This window comes from Halyomorpha halys, unplaced genomic scaffold, assembly GCF_000696795.3.
Source record: "Halyomorpha halys isolate HHAL.00 unplaced genomic scaffold, Hhal_1.1 Scaffold417.1, whole genome shotgun sequence".
Lineage (NCBI taxonomy): Eukaryota > Metazoa > Arthropoda > Insecta > Hemiptera > Pentatomidae > Halyomorpha > Halyomorpha halys.
The window spans coordinates 151,981-171,620 of NW_027111032.1; the positions used below are offsets into that span (position 1 = coordinate 151,981).

Sequence of the window (19,640 nt, forward strand, 5' to 3'; positions counted from 1 at the left end):
TTGTCCCTATAAACAGAAGACTGCGACAATAAAGGATTATACAAAAAATATGAATGTAGAGAATTTTAAGATAGTGAGAGCCAACATTAACAAGGTAAAAAAACTCATAGCTAAGGCAAGAAAAAGATAGCTGGAGAAATTATTTTGTCGGCACAATAGATCCTAGCAACTACAAAACAATGTGGAATAAAATTTGATGTTTCTTAAGGGAAGAGGTCTTCATCACCGAGGAATCCAATAACCTTAAGTAAAATTAAAGCTGAAGCCTTTCTTAAGCAGATCGGAGACAATTCCATACCCAGTCAACCACACACTCTAAAAACTATTGACTAAAACTAAAAACTATAGCCCCTGGTCTGGATGAAATGATAGATAGCTCTTCTACCCAGAATTTTGAAGTTACAACTACTCAAAACATTCAATGATTTGCGGGAAACAACAAACATACCTTTTGATTGGAGAATGGTTTCAATAATTCCTGTATCCAAACCTGGTCAAGATCCCTCCATCTTGTCTAGCTTGAGACCCATCGCCCTCATTTCTTCCCTTGCCAAGACTTTTCATATAATGATCAAACATAGACTTAAGTGGTTTCTTGAGAATAATCAAATATTGAGTCAAATCGTGTTTGGATTTCAAAAAAACCGATCAACAATCGACAGCATTATGTTTTTCATATATGAAAATTACAAAAACAACAATATTCTCCTAGCAATTTCATTGGCCCCCCAAGAGGCTTATACAAAGTTAAGTTAAAAGAAATTTTGGTAAACATTAACCTCTCTGTTCTAATGACTAATTGGATTGTTAATTACCTTTCATTGAGAACATACCACTTGCAAACATCTGAAGGAGAAGATAAGATTCACTCAAATACAGGCTTACCCCAAGGGGATGCGCTAAGTCCCATTCTATTAAATATTTATACACACTTTATAGTCAAGCACCCACCTGATAAATGCAAAATTTTACAATATGCTGATGATTTAATTCTATACACGTGCTCATATATATAAGAAGGGCACCTCTCACTGGGGAAAGGATTCAATACATTGGAAGAAAATCTACACGCACTTAACGTTCAAATTAACATATCAAAATGCAAAATTATCCCTTTCACAAAAAGAAGAAAATTAAACTTAACACAATTAATTATCCACACAAGTAGAGGGGCAATAGAAGTCACAAATACAATAAAATTCTTAGGGGTTTATCTTGACACTAAACTTTCTTTTAGAACACACAACCAAAACACTTTCAACAAAGCAACCAAAACATTAAACATTATAAAATAAATAACAGGGGTAACTTGGGGAGCTCACCCACATAATCTACTTACCATTTACAAAACTATGACGAGACCAATAATAGACTATGCATCCATAATATACTATGAGTCAAGCTCACCGTTAATTAAAAAGCTAGATACAACACAAAATAACGCTCTTAGGATATGATTGGATCATTCCGCACAAGCCCTACAAATGCATTGCAAGCAGAAGCAGGCAAATCGCCTCTCCAAATGAGAAGAAATTGGTTAGTAAAAAAATTTCTTTTGAAAGTGGGCTCTAACAGTTGCCTCCCTCTATATCAAGCTATTCAAAACGGCACTTTATACATTTCAAAAGTAGGAATCATAACCCAAGAAACAAAACATCTATTTAACACACATGCCATCAACCCTGGACCACTCAACCTATGTACTCCCATTCCAAAGTCACAAATTAACATAAAAACCAATCCCAAACTATTCCAATCAGATTTGACCAAAATACACTATCCACCGACAGTTCTAAAACAGAAAACACTATAAATATTGTCTGAAAAGTATAAAAATTATCTAAAAATGTATCAGATGCATCTAAAGATAAAAACAAAGTTGTAGTCGGGATATATGATGTCCAATATAACCAGGATACATCAATAAACCTCCCCACCAAGTTCAGCATATACAGTGTCGTTGAAGCTTTCAAAATAGCAAACAGATTCTGCTTATGTATGCAATTCACTCAAAAACATACATTGAAAACATATTTCATCTTACCTAATAAAGAACATAATAGAAGAAGTTCATAGCTCATCAAATAACAAATTTAAGGTCCACTGGGTTCCTGGTCATGTGGGCTTGTACAGCAATGAGCAAGCTGACAAGATAGCAAAACAATGTTTGGAAAGAGTGGAAAATGCGAAACTGCCTTTACAGAAAATTTTTAGATGGTTAAAAAAAGACTCCATTAGTGAATGGCAGGATAGGTATGCCTAGGAGTCAAGTTCGAACGGTAAAGATCATTTCACTATCCATCCTAATGTCTCTCCATGCCCATGGTTCTCTAACACTTGTGTTAAGCTAAACAGAAAAGATATAGTCAATCATGCAACTCTATTGAGGACCCATTACATATTATACTAAATTGCAGTAGATATGATAAATATAGGATTAAATATCCCCTCATCCAAAATAATAGCGCTTTCCTCCAAGGGCTGCCAGATCTAGATAGGGCTACTATTCAAACGTTATGAAAATTTATGGTGGAATCTAAAGTTGATTTTTAAAATTAAATAAATAAATAATAACAATTTACATCCTCATCTCCATTCTTTTATAATATAACAACAGGGACAGTGTAGCACTCCAAGGGGAGTCTTTGGCCGACGTAAGAAAAAATATATATATATATATATATATGTGTATGTATTTGTGGGTCTTAAGGATCAGTCAATAATAAAACTATATATTTAGGCAACGTTTCGCAACTTTATTGTTAGCATAGTCATGCCCTACTATGAAAAAAAACAAAACATTTTTCTAGGACAAATACTTTCTTCAACAAATTACTGTAAAACTGCAAGTATGTAGTATAATTTAAGATTAATAAATATTTCAATTTAAAAAAAAAAAATTACAATTGTCTATTACAGTGTGTTCAATATTTTAGTATTCCAACTAACTCGAGGTTTGTGCCAGAACTGAATTGGTTTGAAATGGAGGTAGAGAGTTTGCTTTGGTTTTTCCAATATGTAACTGTCCTTTCTAGCAGGTAGTCTGCCTGTTTTAAATTTCACTTAAAGTTTTTTTTTTTACCCAATGTATCATTTTTGGTCTATTAAATTTGAATTTATATCCTATTAGTCCAAAATGTGTAGTGAGAGCAATTTGGTCAAGTTTGTTGGGGTTGTTTGTTATAGAGGAACAATTGTATTTGTGTTGATTGTTGATATACCCTTCTTTTGCGATAGTGCTCTAAAGTACCAAAATAGGATTTCCTGCAGTTCTTTTCACAGGAAATTAAATTCCGTACACTATATTAGATTGAAGCTCTATTTTTTCTTTGTCTTTCATATGAGTTTAAAGTTGTATAAAGATCATAATGTAGGACACTCAGTAATTGACAATTGCAAGTAATGTTTTTATTGTAATAGTTATTAATCTTAAATTATGCTACATACTTGTAGTTTTATAGTGATTAGTTGAAGAAAATATTTGTCCTAAAAAAAATGATTTATTATTGTCTGATCCTCAGGACCCACAAATACATATACATATTAATATTAAATTTAATCTTCCTACTCAAGTTATATTTATAACCTATATTTAAATTGTTAAGGATTTCAATAATTTGTTGTTAAATAGTTTCTTGTTTATTTATCAGAACAATCCATAATTTTCAAAGGTATTTTGAGCATTGGTGGGCATTTCTATGGTGATTTTGATAACTGATCCAATATATCTTAAGTATGGTTTAGTTATGGACTGCATCATTGTAGTGAAGAGTATTAATATTATCTAGAAAGAGGAAGTATACCTTTTTTTCCTGAGGTTAATTTTTTTCAAATTTGTAGTTTTATATTTGTGAAGTTGTCGGAGATTGGAAAATTAAAAAGAAAGGAACCTGTAACAATAAAGTGTCTTGGGTTCACTACTTGGCAAGGAGGTGATATGGTCAGATTTGCACACAACTGTAAGGTTTTCTTCAATTAAAGTGTATCCAGTGGGCTCCAGGAGAGCCTCCCGACCCAGGTTGGCTGATATAGCTGAATAAATAATAATATACCTTAGCTGGACTCAAACTCCCGGTCTACAGAGATAAGAGCTTTCCTTATCTCGCAGGTCCAGGAGCTACTTTCCTCCTTTTAAGATTAGGAAGATTATTATAATTTGAATAACCATCCCTAAATGTCCTGAATGATAACATAATCATTATACTGTGAAGGTTTTCCTTACAGACACTTCCCCTACTGATATTTTTAAATGTTGTCCCCTGAAAGTAAAATAATTAAGAACATTTTGTAGTGGATACACCTTAATGAATAGCTTTATTTCCATCATTCAAGAGATGAATTAATCTACCTCTTTAAATGGACTTTCAAAATATTAAAAATTAAGAAAACTATATTTAATGATTTCATGAATGGAATATGGTCCAGGTGCGGTCAAGAAAACTCAAATAGTAAATGATTATACTATTTTTATTGAGCCAACGTTTCGCCCCATGTTGCAGGGCTTCGTCAGGGCTTAAAAAGATACAAACACTTGACATAGTTACAAAAAATAGAAAAAACATAAGCGGAAAATAACAGGGGTATACAATGAAAAGTAAAATATAAGAAAAATTAAAGGTTGTAAACAGTAAATGAAAAGGGTAATAGTAACAGATAGAAAAGAGATAAAATAAGAGAAGAATTATTAAAGAAAGTACAAATTAAGAAATGAAAAAGTAAAGAAATAAAATCAAATGATGAGACAGAATTCATACCTGTTTAGACGGGAGTCAAAGTCAGATTGAGCCGTTTGTATTGAGAGGAGTGGGAATGTAATATGTAATTTACCTCCGAGTGATTAAATTTTACCTCTCTGCTGGATTCAATGTAGTGAGTAAGGTACTACTCATATCGAGTCCAGATCTGGCACAGAATTATTTATTCTTTTATATTGTGAGGTAGATATATTATGGCGTAGCCCAAACAGAAATTCTCTCTCACTCTCCATATTCTTCCTATTTCCTTCTTTTGTTATCTCTTTAATTTATTGTTATCCAATGCCTCCTTCCTTGTATTCTCTAAATTGAATAAGACATTAAAAAAATATTAGGTTTTGTATCATCTTATTTATTATTTAAGGCTTTGGAGGTGTCAATTATTCATTGGTTGTATACAGAACATAAAGTAATTATTCATTGATTATATACTAGAACATAAAGTGGTAATTTTTCTTACCTGCTTGCTTGATTTAACTTCTTTTATTAGCTTTGTGATTTTTGGCATTGGAACCCTTCTGGATATTGTAGGAAAACTGAGGAACCTTTTTTTTTTTTTTTTTTTTTTTTTTTTTTTTTTTTTTTTTTTTTTTTTTTTTTTTAAAGTAGATAAAGGTGGTAAATGATACAAATTTTCTACAAAAGATTAGAAAGGCTAGGATACCTATACCAAAAAATGTGCAAAATTGAAGAAAATCTAAGATAGCAAAGTACAAAACTGTTTAGTTATTTGGAATGACTCATTCCTCAATTATTTTGCAGAACTCCTGGAAGAAGTTCATGGAACCCCTGTATTAGCTTTATCAGGACATCAGTCATTGCTACTTGTTTAATGAAATATCTAACTTTTTTGTCTGTTTTATTTTTTCACTACTGTTTATCACAATTAATTTCTTGCTAAAGGAATTTTAAAAAATAAAAACAGGAAATATTAATAGTTTTCATGAATCAATCTGTAACTAAAAATATTCGATAAATGGCAATTACATCAGTGAATTTTTTATTTTTTCCTCATTTACTTCTTTTTGGGTTATTTATTAGCTTTCTCACTTCGGCCTTTTATTTTTGTCATTATTTTACATCAATAAGATATTCCTTATGATGTTCCACCAGTCCATCTTCAGAAGTTGCTTCTCAAAAGAAGGTTAGAAAGTGCTATTTATTATTGTACGTAATTTTTACATTTAAACTTTACTAACTATATTGAAAAAAAATTTTTCTTTATAATTAAGTTTTTTGTTATTGATAATTTTACATACCTTTTTTTTTTTTTTCATAATTGTTATATTTTGTACTTTTTCTTGCATTTTTTTAAAATCAGTTTTCTTAAATAGTTGATTAATGGTTACTTTTTGTACATTTCTAATTGAAAGTGTAACATTCTTAAACTGTAACCAAGACACACTTAGTATTATCATCTGCCTATTAAATATTAATAAATCATTTTATATTAAAAATTGAAGGAAGAAAGTTACTTAACAACCACCCAGAAAGAAATGAATCAGAAAATATCATAAATTGTGCCTTCAAATAAAGAAAACTATTTGATTCTATTTTTATTTCGTACTCAAAAATTCTTAATTTAACGTATACTTTTTATGAATTTGTGAGGTTAGAACGACTTTCCCTGATAATACCTCGACTCATATATATGAAGGTCAAAAGTTTGTTTGAAAAGGTTAATTTCAGGAAATATCTGTCCGATTTGACTGATTATTTTTGTATTTGATAGGCGGTTTATTAAGAGAGATTTTAAGCCATATCACTATGTGACCTCTAGGAATGGTCAGGTTATAACAAAAGTTTGCATAGGTTACTCTTTACCATTGCCTTGACTGTATTTATGAGGCTAGAATTTTTACTGCTGGTTCTTCTTATACTGTAGATGTGTAATGAGTGTGGAGTTTTAAGAAATACCTTTTATAAGTTATTAAAAAAAATTATTTAAGAGAAACATTATAGTCTTTCAAATAATTCGAAAAATAAATACATCCTAGAACATTATAGATGCTTATTTGAAAGATAGTTCTCTACAAGAAAAAACAAAAATTATCTATATTAGACCAGTATTAGCAAAGTTATAGCTTATTAGACTTTGTATTTGTAATTTTACTACTGTCACTATTATTTTTTAGTTTTATGTGTGTTTAACAGAAATTTGATGTGACCATAAATTTAAATAAAATTTATATATTACTTTGTTTTGAGTCCCTGGAAAAGAGAAATATGAATGGGAAGGGAATAGTGAAAATTAATAATAGATGGTTAGCAAGAAACCAAGAAGAAAGGAAGGGAAAATTAAATTGATGAAGAAACAAAAAAAAAGTTGTGGAAAATAAAATCAATGTAGCATAGTCATACAAAAGAGAAAAAAAAACAACATATGATATATAGTATAATGGAAAAAAATAAATAAATTTGGTTATTACTTATGTTAATATTTATATTTTATCATCGTAGGTCTGATTAGTATACAGTAGGGGTATTCATCATCTGTCAAATGTAAAATGTTTTACTATGTTAAATGCTATAAGTATAGAATTGGGAACAGCCCTATTTAAAGTCATGTTAAATGTATAAGAGCTCCTAGTGGATTTTCTGAGCAAGTTGTTTTATAACCTTTCTGTCCAAAATTTCATATTATTGTTTACTTCTAAGTTTTCACTAAAGTAATTTATTACAACATGCCTAAATTGATTGAAAAGTGGAAGTTGTGTAAAAGTTGGCTACTGAGTGCCTTGTTGATCTTCTAACTTGTGAGGAAGAGAATCAAGATGAGCTAATTGGCAACTGTCATTACATTATTATGAGGTGTAGATAGTTGACCGTAGATTAATGATTGGAGAAGTTTGTCGGGGGGTGCAGCCAGCAAAGAACAACATAAATAAACAAGCTATATTTATTTATTTTATGCCGACGTTTCGACCAGAGTTGCAATGGAGTTGCAGGCCTACCTTGTACACCATAACCCCCGATGAAGACCTGAAACTCAGGTCGAAACGTCGGCATAAAATAAATAAATATGGTTTTGTTTGTTTATGTTGCTCTTTGCTGACCACACACCCCCCCCCCCCCCCCCCCCCGACAAACTTCTCCAATCATTACATTATTATTATTGTCATTGGTTTATTAGTTATAAAAACATCCAAAACAGTACCAACACAATCAAAACAAACTTTTATAGAATTTTTCTTAATTCACCTAATTTTATTAAATGATAGATGAGTCTATCTAAATCTATTCAGTCTCTTAAATTACTAATACGGGAGGTTACTAGTTTTTAATCATCCTTTATCTTTGACTGGGACTGTTTCTTATTGATTCTTGTTTTACTTTGTAGACAAATATATTGACAACCCTGTTTTAACTTGCTATTTAAGAACACAGTGTCTTCCAAAAAGTCATTTTTGAGATTTAATAATCATTGTTTTAAGAAAAAACTGCCTCTTATAAAGTTTAAATTTGTTGTGAAACAGTTAGTGGAATTATTTTCTAAATTTTAATGTTTTAAAAATGCAGCATATTTGGCCCTAGAATGAGGTTTACTTATGATGAATGCAGTAATTTATGGCTTTTCTTAACAGAGGAAACATGAATTGGACCACTTTCAGCCTCTGTTTTCATGAATTTAAATACTTTCATAATTACATTTTTGGTTTGAGAGTGGATAGTTTTCACGCTACCCAGTTTACTTGACATGGTAAACTTATAATCTTGCGATATTAATGAAAAATAGTTTTGAAAAACTGATAGGAGGAATTTCTATTTGTAAAGTTTCGGAAGTAGGTCGAGGAGAGGTAAGGAAAGATAGTCTGGTCTGTTCCAACAACCACTCCTGACTATTCAGAACAGAGTATGCACAATACAGGATTTGGGAGGGAAAACATGTACTGTGTATGCTCCGTACAGAAGTGGTTGTTTGAACATACCTACTGGGGAGAAGAGTTGAAGGTTGGTGAGAAAATGTTTGCCACTATGCATCTTCCCCCTCTCTTCACTTACAGGCAAACTCATCTTGGTTGCACAATACCCATCATGCTTATGAAACAGGTATGTGTAATCCAAGAAGTCGCAGTGTAGAGCTAGTTGTAATACATGGAAGAAAATTATGTTCAAAAATTAAAAAAAAAATTCTGCAAAAAATATGAAAAGTTATTTTTTTGTTGTAGGTGTTCAGATGGAGTACAACATTTTAAAGTATTAAGAGATGCTCAAGGAAAATTTTTCCTTTGGGTCGTAAAATTCAATAGCCTTAATGAATTAGTTGAATACCATAGGACTGCTTCCGTCTCCAGGTCACAGGATGTCAAGCTGAGAGATATGGTCCCAGAAGAGGTAAACATTAATTTCTCTTACCAATGGCTAAGAATTGTATTATAACCGTCTAAATGGTGTAAAATAATATTTAGCAAGAAATAATCTTCCCCACATGAAATAACACTTCTGGTTTTGATGGCATTTCAAATTGAAAATTTGTTTTGTCAGAATTTATTTTGAATATTTAGTCTCAAATATTTTTTGTTAAATATAAAAGGAAGATGGTCTGGGTGCGATCAAAAGAACTTAAATAGTAATTAAACTATTTATTACAACTCTCATATGTTACTCACAGTCAATCAACGATCTTTAAATTTTTTGTGAAATTTTATTCTGATCCCTAAATTTATTATTATCAAAGTTCTTTTGCACTCTTTTGTGATGTAAATATAAAAAATTATATAAACATTATTTAATGATACCACAACCATTTTTCATGTTCATCTTATATTATATGTTAAATATTTCCTTATCAATGTCCATAAACCTTTAATTTTCTAACTATAATTAAATTTTTTGGATTTTTACAGTGTTTGGTTCAAGCGTTATATGATTTTACACCTCAGGAGGCAGGTGAATTAGGCTTCAGGCGAGGAGATGTTATCACCGTGACAGACCGCTCTGATCAACATTGGTGGCACGGAGAAATAGGGACAAGGCGAGGTCTTTTTCCCGCAACTTATATTACACCTTATCACAGCTCGTAGTGAAGGTATTCAATCTTTGAATAATTCATTTTAGTTTTACTCATTGTAATTTTTCAGTTTTTACACAAGTGTTCCAAAATTATTATTATGTCTAATTGTTTTGTACAAAAAAATTAGAGGAAGAGCTATTAAGGAAAGTCTATAAAGAATATAACATTGTTCTCCCATTCAGTGATGAAAAAAATGTCAGGTTGTTCTGTAAGGAGGTGCTGGAAGTTTTTTTTTTTTTTTTTTTTACTTTTTTTTAATAGTTATTTCTCTCAATCTCTGCTTTAGTAGTCATCCCTTCTTACATTTCCGGATCGACTGAAAGAAAAACCTGGTATTACATTTGTTTTCTTATTAGGAATAATTAAACTATCTAAGTTTTATTCTAAAAAAATTTCTCCTACAACTTCCCCTCTATATGTATAATGTTCCTTTACTGACATTTGGGGGTTCTTCCCCCATATTCAGGACGATCCATCTAAAATACCACCATCCTATAAAATATACATAGCATTTTATTTTAATTTTTTATAAAATATATAATAGCTGTTCTCATTTTTACTTTTATAATAATTACATTGTCCTATAAATCTATATTAAATACTTTGACATAATAATTTGTTTTTTTAATGTATAATACTTTGATATATCATTTTCTCTATTACACTGCAATAGCCAGTTCTCCCTAACTTAAGAACCAGAGTTGATTGTTTAACTAATTTCATTCAAGAATCATATTTAATATAATATAACTGATAATTATTTAATATCAATCAAAATGATTGAATAAAATGATTTGGACTACATTATACCAACGATTTTTATTATATAACTATAAACATCTTTATAACAGTTTTAGATTATATATATATTTTTAACATATTTGTTCCGTTTTGGCCATTCTCAAACATAATCCTCCCTCACTCACCTTAGTCACACTACCAAATAAAGTTTCATGAACACAACACATAAAAGTACTTGTAAATTATTATAAAATTGTATTTATTTGATTTCTTGTCCTATTTTCAACTGTTATTTAGTTGGTAATTTTTTTTGTCGATTTTACGTCAAAAATTATGAATTAATATTGTACACAAACCTTGTTCAAACTGATACTTGTGTTGGTCAAGGATGCACTCTGTTGGATTTATTGTTCAGATATTCTTGTTTCACAAAATAGAGGTGAAGTGCCCTTACTTGTATAATCTACTTATAAGTTTGGCATATGTTACATTTAAACTTTTTGTTTCTGTTTTATAATACTAAACTAAAAAGATAAAAACTTAGCACAGAATTCAGCCAACTATACCAACTGCTCAGCAGGACCTCTCATTTCTCAATAGAAAACAAACTTCTAATTAATAAGACTATTCTCAGACCTATGGACTTGAACTTTAGGGAACAGCTAACCCATCAAGCATCAAACCTTATCCAATCCTTTCTATCCAAAAGCCTTAGAACTATAGTCATTACACCCTATTATATTTCCAACTGAACACTACACCATGACCTTCATATCCCTTTTGTCCTTGACCTCATACCAACCAAATTCTCAAATATAAATCTGTTTAATCATCCTAATGCTTTGGTTCAATCCTTATCCAGTTCCACCCATCCCTACAATCCACCTCGAAGGCTAAAACGGCAGTGACCAAGAGACTTATTGTAAAATAAAAATGAACAATTGTAGTTCTGGCAGTGGTCAGATGATCTACTCAAGTTGAGTGTTTGCGGCTTTAGCGCACTTCTCAGCCTTCATTGGCTCATTACCAGTGGGATCTCAAAGAGCTCTGCTCTACCTCTCATACATGGGGGATAGAGTGGGCTCAGGGATCCTCAGGTCGATAATGTAATTATTGTTTATAAGAAAGTAAATGCGACTGGTAATTATTTTATTTATTTATTTTTTCATGTACATAGTTTGATCATTTTTATTTTCTTTATCATTCTGTTTGTATATATTCAGAGAGAGATTTTTTTTTTTCATTTATTTATTTATTTTTATTCTTATGTTATATTATTTTAGTATGAATGTAGTTATCACTATTTCCTATTGCCCAACAACGTTGAGGTGGATTATAATATTTATTAATAAATAAAAATTTGAAATACCCCAAAAAAGTTTCTGTTTTATAATTGATTGCATGGTTTTGTTTTTCCGGTATTGTAGAGGCTTCTAAAACTATTATTTTCTTTATACACTATTTGATATCTTTGAAAATCAAAATGATGTCCTACTTCTGCATGGTGTTCTAGTGCATTTTTTAAAGATTATATTTAGGATTATCTTTATTTTTAAAGCCATTAATTTGTTGATGACTCTGTCTTTGATGTATTGTTATTTTCTCCTTATTATATATAACTGTTTATAATTAACCTGAATGACTATATTTCAGTTGGAGCTAAAACAAAGAGTAAATGGAGAGAGAAAGGCCACGGACTGGTGCAAGAAGAGGCAGTTCACCAACCATCGTAAGAAGACTATTCCAATCTCCCTAATCGTTATTTATAATCGGTAATTAACGATGTTACAGTGCTTAAATATCCATTTTATTTCAGGCCTACTCAAAGACTGAAATGAGTTGCATTTATGGTTTTTGTTTATCACTCAAACGATAACGGTACCGTACCGACCTCTTGCATTTTAAGATCAATTTCTTTGTTTTTTCTTTTAAGACCTGATCTGGTATAGACGCTCTCTCTGTTCAATAAGTCATTCGAGATAACCGTTCTCACCTCTCAACATTTTATATATAATGCTATAGTTCGTGAGTTTAAATTAAGGAATATATTTTGTTATACTGGTAATCTGTATAGTCGAATGAAACATGAAAATTGGTGCTGGCCACCGAAACTCTGCCCAATAGATGTATTTTGAAAAAAAAAAAATTAGACAAAAAAAAAGAAGAGGATTTTAAATAACTGTTTCTTCTTTTCCTTTTGAGGTAGCTGCAGTTGTGATAGTTGTAAAAATTAAAAAAAAAATAATAATTAAAAAATACCTTATTAGAAATTAAATTATGAACAAATTTCCATTAGTGCAATTTGAAGAACTGATTACCAAAATATAGTAGTTAGGTAATTTGATGTCTAATACCCCTTCAAGCTACAATGTGATCTGTTTGAACTTTATATTGTTAAATTTGCAGAAAAAAAAAAGAAAAAGTAGTTTAAATAAATTAAACTGTACAAAATAATTTGTTACATATCATTTGATACCTTTTGTCATAATAACCTAGACCAGTTCCGTCACGTATCCTATGCCAATAAAAATTATTTTACAAAGGTATAAAGATAATTTATTTATTTTTTTTTTGGCATTTAATATTGTTAGGATGATTGACAGTAATGGGAAAATTCATTTTTAAAATTTTTTTTCAATTATATTTCTGTGCTTTATTCGGTTCGAGACAAAAAAAATAAAATAAAAACTTAATTATATTTATTTTCAGGAATCCATTTACACCCTTTATTCACTTCTTATTCTTTTAACATTTGAACAATGTTTCGGGCTTCTCTGCCCATTATCCAGTGCTACAAATAAAAATATTTCCAATCAACAGTTTACAATTAACATCTAGTTACAATCAACAAAGTTTATATTGCATCTTAGTAAAAATTTTTTTTATATATTTGGAATCTAGTTGTGGCTGTACTACAAATTATTTATGTTTAAAAAATAACCGTTATAAGTGGTAACCTTATATGATTATTATCTAATCTGCAAAAGGCGAATAATATTTTGTTATATAAATGCTAAGGTTTTAAATTATAAAATCAAAAATTATATTTAAAATGAAAATATACAGCAGTTGTTTCCCATTTCTGCCAACTTTTCCCATTCTTGGACTTACAAAGTCTGTTGTTATTTTTTATAACTGTTATTTATTTTTATTTTAAAAATGAATATTGAAGTGACTTTTTTAATTTTTACTATTGAATAGCCCAAACCAGGTTTCTGATAAAATAAGTTTTTATTATTTATACATTGTAAAAAAAAAGTTAAAAAAAAAAAAAGAAGCTTTCTAGTTATTGATAAAGAATAGACTATACGAGTTTAGTCTTTTTAAAGTGAAGTAGTTGGTGACATGTCAAATGTTAGTGTTCATTTATCTATTATGCGGAAATTTAAAAAAATAAAAAATTGAAGGATTTAGTTAAGTTTACGGGTTTTCTTTAGTGTCACCTAAAAAGAAAGGTATATGATGTTGTAAAGTTGTACAGTCTTAATTTGATGCCCACCTCTCCACGTATACCTTTCCTGTATTAACTGTTGCTGAGATACTTAAATGAGTGTGATTTATAACAATTATTTTAATTTGTTTTTGTTTTTTTTTAAAGAAGAGCTGAAGGGGCGATTGGTTGATATTATTCACAATGATTTGTTTAGTTTATACAGCTTGAGAAGTAATGTAATTATTTTAGCTTGATTGATTATACACGTGTACGTACGTATTTATTTTGCATTTCATTACTATAATTACCTTTGCTTCCTTTTCTTGTGGAAACAGTTAATTATATTTGTTATTGTGTTATTTTCTTTTTTATTATAATTTATTTGTTTTTTTATTACTGATTAGGAAAGTTTGACAAGATATTTGTGAAGCAAAGGAATGTTAGGAATTGAAAAAGGAAGTAGAGGATTTTTAAATTATTAGGTACTTCATAATTTTCTTTTATGATGCATTTTTTAATTATAACTAAAGTGTAATGATTAAAAAAAAAACTGAAGCACAATATTGTTTTTAATAAAAACTAAGCTTGTTTTATCATAAATACCTATATATGTAAATATTAAATCCTAATAACCTTATAATGAATCACTAGCCCAAATTAAATTTTCAAAAATAATTTTATTTTGTAAATACGATTGAATTCCATAATCAAAGCAGTATCAAAATCCAAGATAAAATAATCCATAACAAATTTTTTTTAAATTTTATATTAGGCCAAAGCAGTAGCTAAATGTGATTCAGGAGGAAAACTCTAATAGGGCTTTAACAATATTTTGATTACGCTATTTATGTATTAGTTATAATTGACTGAAACACTTTTGTGGGGAGCAGGGTAGTTAAGTGAGTAAGGCTCTGTACTACTAACTCTGGGTTGGAATCAGGCTTTGGGAAATAATTATTTATTCTTTTACTATAGCCGTGAGTCAACCCTCTGGGTTTAGGAGCCCTCCTGAGACATGCCCAGCTTCTAAAAAAGTAATTGAGTTAAAATCTGGTGGTTGAATGTGATCTTGAACAAAACACCATCTTGTTCAACTGTTGTTAAAAAAGCACTACTCCTTTACAATGTATTAAACGGATTTTATTTTTTTAAACACTTTTGTACCTTTTTTAACCACATTTTGAGTGAATTTATATGCCTATAGAAAAATTACCGTTTTTTATTCTTTATCTATAATCAATAGGTTGCAATTGATGGGAATTATCAGTTATGGTTCTCGAATAAATATAAATATTTCTGAATTTGTCTTCCGTGAATATCGTTTAAAGATTTTCATATTAATTTCCTTTATATGTTCATCACACTCACATCACTTTTCGAGCACATATGGATAAGAATTATTCCTTTAAAATATTTTTCTCAGTTATAGACTGATAAATGGTTTTTAATTAGAATATTTTTTATATTTGTCATAGAGAGGCAGTAGTTTTTGATTTCCCTGAGTTTGCCAAACATGTTTGGTTATCTTGTATAAATCTTTGTTGCTTGTCGGACCCCAACGTTTGTTTTTTTTTAATTTTAAACAAAAGAGATCTTGAATTTGTTTCTACCATAGATTGCCCTCTGAATTCAATTTATTTATAAATTATATATTGATGTCATTTTAAAATAATATTTATTGAAACAATATTAAAAAAACTTTGTCGTTGCTGCCACATTTAATTATCGAATTTGAACATAAGTACTTTTCAGGACACCAAAAAAGAACTTTATGTTTTACTTTTATATTCCTTGGTATGCATTATTTTTTTTTTATCTCTGGATCTTTTCAACAATTTGAGCCATAGATTTGTATTTGAGATTTTTTTTTTTTAAAATGCTTCTGGTATATTAATAAAACTTATGCGAGGAGAAGATTACTAAGGGTGTGGGCAGTAAAGCAAAGAACAAAAATAAGTTTAAAAAACCGCCTTCATCAGGGCTAAGTACAAATCCTGATAATGATAGGATATAAAATAAAACAATAAAAAGTTGCATAACAAGAAATTATGAAAAAATTAATATAAAAAGGAAACATGTAATGTAGAAGTAATAAGCTGTAACATACGACACTAACAAATAGAATTTATCATCATTATTTTGTAAACAGAATATTTTATGATAATTTTAAGTATTTATATATATTTTCACATATTTAGTCACAACTTAGTTTCGTATTATCTAATCATTTACTATCTTTCATTATTTTAGTTGTTTGTATCTTTTTTAGCGCTGACGAAGCCCTGCAAAGTGGTGCGAAACGTTGGCTCACAATAAATAGTTTAATTACTATTTGAGTTGTTTTGACCGCACCGGGGCCTATCTTCCTTTTATATATTACTCATGATCAATCGACGATCCTCCTATATTGATTTTAATTTTTTTTTTTTTTTATTTACATAATTGTACTATTTAGATTTTTACTTTTTCTTTCATATTTTTTCATTATCAATTTAATCATCTTATATTACTACTTTTTATTCCTATTTGATTCCATCATGGTTATTATCTTGATTTGTACTTAGTCCTGAGGTTTAGGCCGAAATGTCTAACTTGATTAAAATATTAGTTTTGCTTATTTTTATTCTTCGCTTCACTGACTGCATCCATAACCATCTTCTAATAATATAATGATGTGTGGGCAGTAACTGAATCTCCTTAGTAAAACTTACGAATTCAAAAAATGTGATTTTTCACTAAAATGTGGTGATGATGTACTCATTGAATTTGTGATTTTTAAAATCCCAAAGTCATAATAAAAACTCAACACATTAAGGTCATATTGATAATTTTCATAACGGCCATCTCAGCAAGAACTAGTATAATCTAGCTTCATTGTGCCAATAAATTTGTCAATATTATTGACTTCAAGCATTTATTTAAATCAGTGAAAGTTTATTGTTTGAATACAAAGTTCCTTAGTTGTTTCTCTTTATTTACATTTTATCTTGCATTTATTTAAATGTCTATTATGGTTAGTAGTGTTTATATTAACACTGACAATCAGGGTTTTAATTTGGGCTAAAATATCTATTACTATTCCTTTTTTTAAATTAACAATTATGATCAAATGTACTATATAAAATAATGCCTAACATCCAATATCTGTATTATTAATTAAGAAAATAATATTTATTTATTATTGAATATATAATTTTAATTAATTATATATTCTTGTATTTTAGTTTTGTATATTTTGATTTGTTTTTATTAATTCGGACAAAATCAATCTTGCAAACTAAAACGCGCTTGTTGTTATTCTTGATCGTTTTTTTTTTAATTTAATTTTTTTTTATTATTAAAGTTCCAATTACCATAATACTATGTTTTGGAGATTACTGATATTGTATATTTATATTTTAGTGCATATATATATTTCTTTTATTTATGTTAGTAATTGTTTATGTCTTTTAAATTATATAATTTTATGGTAAATTGTTTTATATAATAGTTTTAAATTTTTATTTATGTATATAGACAAGATATTCCTTAGCATGTTGTCTTATGTGCCATGGAACGACGGCCAAGGTTTAGATTAATAACACCAAATTATTATATTTTCAATTTTAAATATTGTTCCAGATGATAATTTATTCTTGTATAAACTAAAAACTACCATTTGTAGCTATAAGTATATATACATATGTAAAATAATAAACCTTTTTTTTTTTTTCTTTTTAACCTTTATCTTAAAATTGTTGCAGTGTTTAAATGTTCTCTTATACTAACAAACTAAACAATTAAATAACATTACTTGTCCTGAACATAGCAACAATTTGACCAAGTTCACAATATCCATGTTTGCTTGTTTCTTTTATGTATTATTTTTTGTTTGCATCAAATGTTAGTTTTTGGGATAACATAAAAAAAAAAAAAAATAATAATAATATTGTTTGCAATAAAAATGTATTAATATTCTTCTCCCTACTTTTAATTAGCATTTTAACTCCCTTTAATTTTAAGTATGAATTTCCTGAGAAGAAATTTAATTAATTCTAATGAATTAGTTTTAACATCACTATAATGGGGCTCAAGTATTTTAGATAGTGTTCCAATGATCAAAAGTTTTGGTCCGGTAAGTGTTGCCTCACCTTCTTGTTATGTGTTGGGTTGATATAATAATAATGAAGGTTTTTGCTTTTTAATACTTAAAATGGATGATCCTATTACGTGCGTTCTGGGGAACATCTGTCTGCCAGGCTTTTTGGGAGTTGGAATATCTGCCTGAGAGGCAGTCTACACTTTTTTGTTGCTAAAAAAGAAGTTATTTTATGAGTTGTGTTCATGATTGATCATTTAAATGTTACAGGTTTCTGAGAGTATAATAAAACATGAACTGCGTATATTTTATGTCATGTATACAGCAACCTTCTGGGACCCAAAATTAGGAATAAAATTTAGTCCATAGGTCAATACTAGCTGCAAACTTTTTTTTTTAAGACCCCTTTCTTGGTCATTTCTGAGGGGGATTTATATCTACCGGGTACCACTCTATTATAATGCCATGATGGGGGGCCAAGTCTTCATTTCATGGGCTCACCACAGAAATAAAAGTCGACCCCCCAGTCCTGATTTGAACCAGTGCCACTATAGTTCCCAGGTTGCTGAGACCTGTGTCTCTACTCCCTGAGCTACAGATGGCCCTATACCAACTGAGACTCTCCTAGCACACTTCCAAGGTCACTCAGAGCACTGCAAGTAATACAAATTAGAATCATATCTGCCTCTTAGGATGATATTCCTTTCTGAATGTTAATAAGAGACCCCTGCATGGTCATTTGGAATGGCAGTCATAATTCAACTGATTTGACAAACTTGAAACATGAAGACCTCTACAGTATCAGTCCGACTGACATTTGTAAAAGAGTTATCTGACAGTAAAGGTCTTGTGTAATGTCTCTTTTCATTTATAATAAAAAGAGGGCTTGTTTGACCATTATTTTGGTGTTTTTCCTCAAGAAAAAAAGTACAACCCATGATGTGCTATCTATCTAGGTGGGTGAAGTAGGTAGGTTACAGTAGTATTCTGACCTATTGACTACACAGAAGATCCTGGACAAAACATGTTCAGGAATTAGTGTGGTCTTAGGAAATACTCATTCAATTAAATTTTCAGCCATGCTAGAGGATTAGAACTCAACACTGATGCAGGTAGAGGGAAAATAAGAAGCAGTTCTAGTTGTTGAGATGAACCTGCTGAACTGAAACAGGTAACAGTTGTAGTAGAACTGTCATCCCTGCATTCTTATTGTACTTCATTGTTTCATTTTGGTATGCTTTCTTTATTGTTTAATGGAAATCATATATAAGAATTATTAATTTAAGAAAATAATACTGTATATAAATGCAATATACTGAGGGGCTCACATTGGCGCTATCTTGTTAGTTCTGGGTGAACTCCTGCAGGTTCAGTCAGACCTCTTGGCTCCTCTCCCTACAATACCAACAAAGCACTCTTCAAATTTTTAATAATAGGATTTCAAAATATTTTCAGTATTACCCCTCCATGATCAATGTGAACATTCATCTTTGGTTTTACTTTCACTCTGATTGATTATATATATAGTGGTGCGAAACGTTGGCTCACAATAAATAGTTTAATTACTATTTGAGTTGTTTTGACCGCACCGGGGCCTATCTTCCTTTTATATATTACTCA

General features: G+C 29.7%; 1 protein-coding gene across 3 annotated transcripts in view; it reads left to right on the forward strand.

Moving 5' to 3' along the window:
- The window catches only part of drk (growth factor receptor-bound protein 2 drk), a 21,384-nt gene extending 3,498 nt beyond the window's left edge, over nt 1-17,886 (forward strand). Inside the window, exons 4-7 of one of the 3 annotated variants that reach the window (XR_010843886.1) lie at nt 8,924-9,089; nt 9,602-9,783; nt 12,163-12,281; nt 16,212-17,886. Coding sequence is in view for 1 of the 3 variants with exons in the window: in XM_014423362.2 (XP_014278848.1) it covers nt 8,924-9,089; nt 9,602-9,778 (343 nt within the window). In the remaining 2 variants the exon portion in view is untranslated. Of the gene's footprint in view, nt 1-8,923; nt 9,090-9,601; nt 9,784-12,162 lie in introns of all 3 variants that reach the window. The other 2 variants (XR_010843887.1, XM_014423362.2) reach the window with 2 other exon arrangements.
- Nucleotides 17,887-19,640: the final 1,754 nt, after the last annotated feature.